Below are 10,271 nucleotides of genomic sequence, written 5' to 3' on the forward strand. Positions count from 1 at the left end.
AGACTCTCCAAATTTCTTAGAGTTAGATTTAGTACTTTTAAAAACTATATTAGCGAGTTCTGAACTGTTCATAGACTCAGAACTTCAGGTATTCAAAGCAGCAAACAATTGGTTGTCCCATAAAATTACTGAACGTAGCAAACATGCAAAAGATCTTTTGCGCAAGATACGTCTGTCGTTGTTAACAATTCCAGCATTAAATCATATTCTTAAACTAAATTCATGTTTAGTTATGAATGAACAATGTGTTGAGTTTATCAAAGAAGCTATGCAAAATATGAATGACAACCAATCAAGTATTACAAGTAAGTACTGCAATCAGGATAAATTTAACATTGTTCTTGCAGGGGGTATAAACAAAAAAGAATTTGTTAAGAAACCATTTAGTATCAATGCTAACAATCTTTCTGACGTTAAGGCTTTGCCAGTTTTGAATAATGGGAGAAAACGTCCACAAGTAGTTTGCATTAAAGGCGAAATATATGTGTTCGGTGGCCTTTATGATTTTTACACATTTCACAAAGCAATATTGTCTGTTGAAAAATACATCCCCGTTAAAAACACTTGGGTTAAAATAGCTTTAATGAATGATTATCGTAAAGGGTATTGCACGTGTTCGTTTATTGATAATGTTTATTGTTTTGGAGGAACTTTACCTTCAGAAAAGTTGAGTTCGTGCGTTGAATTTGATACTAAAAACAAATCATGGAGAAAAATCTCAAAAATGTCCCTGGGAAAGTATTACCCGTCGTGTTGTGTTTTCAAAGGAAGAATTGTTGTTTCCGGTGGACAAACCGACAATGGTGATACAAACGCTGTAGAGGCATATGATCATATTGATGATTCCTGGTCAAGAATGCCAAACATGGTTGAAAAAAGAACACACCACAAGTCGGTTTCTATTAAGAACAAGTTGTTTGTAATTGGTGGATATTATATTGTAACTAGTGAAGTTTTTGATTCATTTTGTAACGAGTTTGTTTTGCTGAAACCTCCCCCTGCAGGTTCAAATGAGTACGTATACTGGAAGTCTGACGTAGTTATGGTTGGAAATAAAATTGTAGTTTTCAGCAACAACCGAACCTTTGCACTTCTTTATGACGTTGACAATGACGTATGGTCAGAAACATCTTGTGAAATAACTGAAAATAATGGGTATTTTTCTTGTGCTAAACTACCGCAACTATGCTAGAATAAAAGCTGTAAAAAGAAATATTAAATAAGGAGTTTAGAATTTCAATTCAACTTTAAAAGTTTAACAACTTAGATTTTATTTTTAGCTACGAACTTTTTAAAGTTTTTGAAATTTAAAAAGCTATTCGTTTTATAAAAAAAACTACTAAACTTCGTAGTTTATTCTTAAAGACTAGACGCAAAGGTGTGCCTTGTTTATGTTTTTCACTAAAAACAAAAACTATGAATGTATAACAGTTTTAGAAATTTTAGTGTTTTCGTATTTTCAAAATTTTATTTTTACATTTGTTCTTTTTAAAAATTACTCTCAAACATGTGCATGAAGACCATCATAGTCAATGCGTCTAGTTAACTTTTAAGTATTTTTTGATTATGTTTAATAAACAGTTTAGCAAAAAAAAAATCTTAATTAGTTTTTAATATAAAATTAAAATTTCAAGTAGCTGTAATTAAAACATTAATTAAGTTTGGTCAGGTTAGTAATGATTGCGAGTAAAAAATGATCGGCTCTAGTTATAAATATATAATTTGTAAGGTAGTAATCAATACTGTTTTAGGTCAATTAACTTATTTTTCAAATTGATTGCAAACTTACTGTTTTGTGAGTAATAGAATTAAAAACTTTGTAACTCTAATAGATAATACTATTAAAAATTGAACATTTATACAATCAAATTTACAAAAACCGCAAACTATCTCTCCAGAGTAAGAGGAATAGGAAAATAAAACACTATTAATTTTTAAAACACTATTAATTCATAAAATATTTATTAATTTTTTTTAAAATACTTAAACATAATATATCATAAGTATCAATCAGGGTTGCTTGTCTTTAAGTCAGAAAAAAAAAACAATCTTAAACGACCTCAAAGTTTTTCAACTCCTCAGTAATTAAACACACTTAAATAAGTTTTAATAATAAAACATTAATTCAAAAATTAATAAAAATCAAAAACTTTAAAAAAAATATTTATAAAATATCAAAATATTTAAACATGGAAAACTAAATCTAATTAAAGATCCAGGATTTAATCAACTATCTTGGTATTCAAAAAATTCTAAAAAGTATCTTGAGTAATTTACCTAACAACTATGCTTGCCATAGTCATACAGACTGAGTTTGTGGAAACCCTGATTTCTAATTTTAAAAAATAAAAGCCGTTATAAGTTTTTGTCTATTTGAATTTTTTATATGGACCCATAGTTGATTTTCTTCAAATTAGTTTTAGAATTCACTATCATTGCTATACTTACTTACTTCCCTTATTTTATTACTATACTTTTTTTTTTTTAATACACCAGAAATTATTTTTTTTTTACTTTAAATAAGTAAAAAATCAAAATTAAACTCTCTTTGTAGTTCTAGTAAAAAAAGTTTAAACTGAAACAAGAATCGAAATTTTTTATTTTAAACTTCTTATAATTTAGTTAGAATAGTAAGCATTTAATTTTTTTATAAATAGCTCATATACTGTTTGTAAAGTATACTATCGGAAAAAAAGGCTAGACTAAGCAAAATTAATATAATCTGCATATAGTTAAATATCATAGAATATTACTACAACCAACTTCTAGAGCAGGGGTCGCCAGGCATTTTTTGGTCACGAGCCAAATTTCAAGTTTCCAAAGTCTTCGCGGGCCGCAGTTTTAGTGACATTTGAATAATCTTGTGGTTTTAGTTTTAGTCACACTAGAGAAATGTTTTACTTTTACTCACTTTATTATTCTAAATGACTTTGAGCCATAAAAAGAATGCCTAATTAAATTTTTATTTATTAGAATAGAACTTACATTGAATAGTATACTTAAGTGTTAATAAGCTATGTACTTTCTTAATACTTAAACTTAAAACTTAATACTTTTGTTACTTTACTTACAACCTAGCTCTCTATAAAAACCTAACTTGAGGACAATTTATTTGTTAAGTTATCAACCCTTTTTTTATATATCTTAAAATATTTACTTTAAAAAAAGTTTTTGCGTTAAAAACAATTCAAATTTATTAAAGAATTTATTAACTAGTAAACTTAATAAAATTAATACCTGTTTATATTCCTGAAGCTAAAACAAATTCTCTAAAATAGTTAATACTCCAATACTTTAATAAAATATCTTATTAGTAACTAGTCTTTTACATGGTTGCCACGTGAAAATCAATGATGTCTAAGTTGTATCAAACCAGTTTATTTAAAGTTGAAGAAGCTAAAAAATAGTTGTTAATCAAGCTTAATCACCTAGTTAAAATATTATCATTATTAAAATGTACAAAGTGTTAGAAATTAAGAAAAAAGTTACTATTAGTAGACTACTTTACAGTCATAAAATCTATTCTGATAATTGGAAGATTTCTTTGGAAGAAATTGGAAGAAATAAAATTTTCACAAACTGCTTAGGTTTCAAACTTTTAAAATAGTCTGTTTGTGTAGCAACACATTTAAAATAAAGTTCACAACATGAAGAAATTAAGAAGGTTATTATAAGTAAATTAATTACATTCCAAAAAAATATAAGTCAGCTGGAATAGATTTTTAAGTTTCTTAAACTAATTTAACAAAAGTATAAAACTTTTTTAAGTCATTAACGAAGTAGATAACTTAATTTCATTAAGCATTATAGCAATTCTTTTTCTGCAATAAGAACATTGCATTAAAAAATAGTAATTGTAGAATATAAGACGAGCCACAAGAATAAAAAACGTTAGTTATAATATATTGCGAGAAACAATAAACAAACAAATTAGTTCAAACAAAGCACATGGTTATCTTCACTAACTACAGAATGATCAGAAAAAATTGTTAAGGCAAGTTATGAAGAAGCAAAATTTATTACTTAAAATGAGATACCGTTTATAATTTAAAATTTTTTTAAAGAATTTATGTTGGAGGTAATGAAAAATATTTGTTTATTTCTTCAATGACAATAAGAAGTCGTGTTTAGGAATTGCATTAAAGTTATAAAGTCGCATAAATCAAATTAAAATTTTAATCAATCATTTAACATGAGGCATTGATAGAAAAAACTATTGCTCATCTTATAATTTTTATTAGAGATGTTTCTACTAACTTTTACATTTTAGTAGAATTTCTTAGTTTAGTTTCAACGCAAAGCACAGCAATCGGTGAAATTTTTCAAGTAAAGGTGCAAAGCACCAATACAAAATTTTTGGAAATACATTTCCTTCATTTATTTTTAGTTTAATTAATATTTATAGAAAATGGCGTAAAAATATAACAATATTAAAACAAACTGTTAAGCTACTTTAATATGTTTTTAATAGAAAAATATTTATTTGGTAAATTTTATTTCATACGAAATTTTATTGCTTTACATGTAACAATTGTTTGAAATTTTAGGTTTTTTCAAAAATTCTCAAATTCAAGTTTTTCTCAGAATTTTTAAGCATAAAGTTTCAAATTCACAGCTTTTCCGGGATTTAGGTTTTTTGTCAACACTGATTGTTCACACTAAAAGTACACAATAGTATAAATGTTACTTTGAATTATGTCAGCTTTAAGACTTAAATCTAACATATATTATAACTCAAACTAACACTGTGGGTTGAGCAAAACATACATTATAAGTTTAATTTGCCACTCTTCCAAACAAAGATATTCCTGATTTTTTTTTGTATACAAAAAACAATTCTAGCCAAAACTTAAAAAATGACTTAGTTAGCCTGAGATTTGAAGTTTTAAATTAGTGATAGACTGAGTTTGTGGCACTGTTTGGTTGTTTATTTGCTTGAATTTGAACTAATATGATTAACAATGTACAAACTTAATAAATTTACCATCCCTTAATCTATTTAAAATTAAAAATGTAGCTCCAAAAACCAGCAATTTTGTGTATTGATATTCAAGGAATACAAATTAACTTAGTTTGACAATTCAATGTTTAAAAATTTAAAATATATACCTAACAAAAACTATATTAATTTATGTCATATATGTTGTTATAAATTTGTCTGAACAAATTTATATATAAAATGTAGAAACAACAATGTTAGAAAATTATGCATAAACTAAACTTAAACTAACTAAAGTATTTAATAAAAAGGGGTACAAACTGAGTTTGTGTGTGTATTTTGTACATTTATGTGTACATATGAAAACACTTTAAGATGATTTATTGGTAACTTTAGTTATTTGTTCAGATAAAATTACCCTTTTAAAATGTTTAATAAATGTTTATTTTATCATTTTTTATTCATGTTAGTATAAAAATATATATAATAGATTATTGCAAACTTTTATTATAAACTTGTTTATAAAAACAAATAACTTTTACGAGGCTGAAGTTTCATAGACATTTAAATTTAAGATTTTCAACATATTCTAATTTTTTAATTATAGTCATTACAGCACTTTTCAACCGCTCGCAATTAAGTTAGAACAATAAAACTCTAGAACCTTGTTCCATGTGCGCAGAACTACGTGATCAACTTCGTAATTTAAGTTTCTACTATAAAAAATGAAATAGTTACGATACGCCGAAAAATACCAGATATAATAATGAAAATATAGAAGAAGCCTAGTAAACACACTTTATAACTGCTCGTACTTAAACTAGAACGACAAAACCCTAGAACCTTGTTTTATGTGCGTAGAACTACGTAATCATAAAGATTTAACTTTCTACTATATAAAAAAAAGTTACAGTAGGCCGAAAAATAGCAAAAATAATAATGAAAAAACTAGTAAACACACTTTAAAACCGCTCGTACTTTAAATAAAACAATGAAACTCTAGAATCTTGTTCTATGTGCACAAAACTACGTGATCTAAAGGATTCAAGTTTCTACTATATAAAAAGTAATTACGATACACAGATTTAATAGTTCTTGTAATTTTTACAATTGGTTTTGTATTCATTGAAGTTCGTTTAATAGAGAAAGCCACTCAATTGTTGTGCCTGGTTATTTATAATAGTATTGATATATAGTAATATTAAGTCTAGGGTAAAGTAATAAGTATGTCAAATCCCAATAGTAAAGTCACATTCAAATTAAGCCCTAAGCGTAAGCGTTTTAGGTCAAATGAACCTTTGGATGTTGGGTCACCAAGTCTCTTTGGTTTTAATTGTTCAATTCAACAATTTTATTGATTAACACAAAAGTTTTATAGTTAGATTAAGTATTTAGATATAGAAAATTATAATAATTTACTACCTTTACAACCAAAAATAGGCTATATAACTTTTTTAAAGAAAATGGAAAAAATTATTCGTATAAAATAGATAATTAGTTTATAGACTCTATATAGATTAGCAAAATTTTCTCGAGTATTTTTTATAATACATCAACTAAAATATGGTTAAATCTAGTTAACCTCAGATTTTTTTTATATGAATAAAAGGGTAATGGGACAGATTGCACGAAGATACTTTTGCACAAAGAAAAATTTGCACTGGTGACAAAACTGCTTGAAGAAAATTTTGTACCCAGAGTCAATTTTGCACGAGAGTAAAAAAAAGGCAGAAAATATCTACATTAAAAAAATTAAAAAAAATAAATAAAAAAACAAAAATAAAAAAATACCGATGGTAATAGTAAAAAAAAATAATAACAAAAAAAAAAAAAAGAGAAATGAAAAAATATAAACAAAAAATTAAAATTAAAACCAATAATATGTTTAAGTAATATATCAGTTTTATACAATTTTTTACTGTTGCATGGCTTATTAGTTTTTTGCATTTTAACTTATAAACTATACCTAATTTAAGCATAAATATTTTTTACAAAAAAGGTGATAACAAGAAAATTATTAGCAGGGCCGTTTAACGTGAAATTCTAAAAAACCATGTAATTGTTTTTATTTAAGAAGCCTTGAATTTTTAATAACAATCTTTAAAAAAACAATGAAAAATATGAAAGTTTGATCAAATATTACATGAAAGATCATTAAATCAGGCACCAAATATCAATTTTACACAAATTCTTAAAATTTAAAACTTAATTATGAAAAAAGTTGCAGCATATTAATATTTTTGAACCTTGTTTAGGAACAGTTTTAAATTAAATTATTTGGTAATTTTAGTAAATGACAAGAAAATTTGAACCTTTAAAAGCTTAGAAGGTAATAAGAGTATCTGGAAAAGATTCTTAAAAACTTTTGGTTTTTCTGACAGAGTGGCTACTTATTTTGAAATTCTTTAATAACTTAAAATCTAAAATTTAAAACAAAAACAACCCTGTAATACTTTTAAGTTTTAAGAATGAGAATATTTACTGGATCAAATTTTTATTTTATTCAATTAGCAAGCAAGTAAATTTAGTTTAGACGTTTTTTTATTAAAAAATTGTAAATATTAACTTTGCTTTTTACAAACTACAATTTGTAAGTTATATCTTTTTGTAACTACAGTTATTATGATGTATTATTTTAGAAAAAACACCAATTTACACTTTTATTACAGATAACTTATAACAGTTATAACATCATAATAGAAGTTAATGACAACCAAGCACCAAACATTACAAAATCTATAACAGATAAGATTTAAGATACTGAGGTAGGCAAAATGTTTTTTTTTTAAGTGTTACTTTAAGCACAGACATTTTAACTCTATCATAAAGAGAGTTTCCAATTTTTTTTATCAAATTTTCACCAAGTTATTAAAATTTTCTTTCAGGTTTTTAAAAGTACACAGTTTTGGGTCTATTTTTAGTTTAAAGTAAAGTTCAAGTTAAGAAGCTGAGTTGAAAAGTAAAAAAAACGTTAAAACATACTGTAAACCTACTTTAAATGTGTTATTTATAAAAAAAAAATTGATGATGACAAAAATGTTTTATTTATATGATAGACTTTTTATGTCAAATTAAAATTTTTCTACATAACATGTTATAATTGTTAAAATTTTCAGGTTTTTCCAGGTTTTTTGGTGACTTTGAATCAAAACTCTAGGTTTTTACAGTTTTTTTTTAAGTTTTTTAATTCCAGGTTTCTTCAGGTAATTTTCATGTGTTTTAAGGTTTTCACTTTTTTGGCAACCTTGTATAAACTACTCTAGTGTTATAATATTTGATTAGAATAAAGTGTGTTTTTTTTTGACTCAGCTCATGCCTTAAAAACACAATAAAATTTCACCTGAATCAATTTTAAAAGTTTAACAAATTGTAAAAGTCAATCTAATAAAACTTAAAGAAAAATAGCTAAAACTAAAAACTACTTTAACTAACTAAAATGTATATTTAAATAAATTATTTTTTTATTTTCTTATATTTATTAAACAAAAATTTACATACCATTTGAGGAAAAAATATTTATGTCATATTTTTAGACCTACTTTTCTCCTCTGAATCGATAATCATTAAATAAATACTACCTGAGCTAAAAGTCACACTGAGTTGAACGTAACATTTTTTTTTTGCTTTTTAAATTTTAAATAAATGTCAATACGAAAAAAGAAATATTTTGATTAATTATTATCCACTTGAAATATACCTAAAAATCTAAAACTATACGTACAACTTGGTATTATATAAAGTTTTTAAGGATTATTGTTTGTTAAACGTTGAAGCTAGGTTTACGCAAATTATCAAAATGGCTTCCTTTGGGACCTCTACACAAATTAAGTAAGCCATAAGCAGTAAAGGGGCAAACGGGAAGCCATGAACAGTTGAGAGGTCACAGACGGGCCATAATGTCTTATTTTTTATCTTACACTAGATATTCTAGGGTATTGTGATGAAGAGCAAAAATAAAGGTCTTAGACCTTTTTAATGGCTGTTTAATGAGAAATAATTTTCAAATTTAGTAAAAGTAATTTGTGCCTTTTTAAGTAGTTTGTAAAACCTTGCTTTAAAATAAAAATACTCAAAACATTTTCATTATAATTAAAGCACTAGCTTTTTTCTGTTAAAGAAACATTAGACATAATTTCAAAGGTAATACTGACTAACTTGCACCAAAACTTATCTTTATAGTTTTATATCAAAGTTTCAACAAACGAATCTCGACATAGATTAAGTATTAAATTGTATTTCATCTAAATTATCGTTAAAAACTTTTGCAAACATTCTTAAACTAAAGTAAAACGTTAATAAACTTTTTAGTTAGTAGTATTATAATAATCTAACAATTGCGAATAGTCTATAATATGCTGGTTTTAAAAATGGGTTTTAAATAATCAAATACTCAAAATTTACACCTGCACACAATCCCCATCCAATTAGTTTTCCTTAACTTTTATACATATTTTCTTAACTACAACTGTTACCCCTGAACCTTTTCCTTGGTCGGCAAGCGGTTTTAATAAATAGGGTTGAAATCGTGTGCAGCTTAGACTCTTTATTTACAAAATGAAATGAACTTAAATGTAATAGTGTCTTGATAAACAAAGTTATTTTTTTATCTAACATGGGTATCCTCGCAGTAAAGAACAATGTTTCTATATAAAGACACATAAACAATTTCAAAGTGTCAATACGTAAAACTAATGCAACTTATGCATACTATACTTGCACCAGAAGCTAAACAATTAATGAGTTGAAAATTTGTAAAATAAACTTTTAAAACATGTTTTTCTCATAAGTTTAGGAAATTACGAATATGTAGGTTAAAAGATAAATAACTTTAAATACTGATCAAATTTATAAACATTACTAACATAAGAGAACTAATTAACTAAAGTATACCTTAATTAAACTAAAAAATAATGTAGATGATTAAAGAATTTTAAAAATAAATATAATGTATTATTTATTATTAAATAAAAATACTTAACATATATATTACAAAGAGTTAAAACGAGAACTTGAAGAAGTTAACCAGAAATGGCAAGATGAACTACAAAACGTGGCAGGATTAGATCAAGCAAGGATATTTATTGATACTTGTAATGCAAAATTTATTCAATATCGTTCTCTTTTTATAAATAAAAATAACTTGTTGCAAAAAACTATTGATAAATGTAAGAAAAATCTCAAACGATTGAGAAGTATGCCACAGAACTGTAATGAAAGTGGTACACAATATAGAAAGCAGAAAAGAGAAATGAAAGACTTCGAAAAACTCAAAGCAATGTCTTTTAAAGAAAAAGAAACTTTACAAACTCTTAAAATTCAATTTTATCTTATA

The 10,271-nt window shown here is 25.3% G+C and overlaps 1 protein-coding gene across 1 annotated transcript; it reads left to right on the plus strand.

Annotated features, from left to right (window-relative positions):
* Positions 1-232: 232 nt before the first annotated feature.
* On the plus strand, positions 233-1,192 carry LOC145841164 (kelch-like protein 36). Its single transcript, XM_082948535.1, has one exon. The coding sequence runs from the start codon at positions 233-235 to the stop codon at positions 1,190-1,192; it is 960 nt and encodes a 319-aa protein (XP_082804661.1).
* The last annotated feature ends 9,079 nt before the right edge of the window (positions 1,193-10,271 follow it).

The sequence above is a fragment of the Thalia democratica genome, chromosome 7, assembly GCF_965202585.1.
Source record: "Thalia democratica chromosome 7, ktThaDemo2.hap1.1, whole genome shotgun sequence".
NCBI lineage: Eukaryota > Metazoa > Chordata > Thaliacea > Salpida > Salpidae > Thalia > Thalia democratica.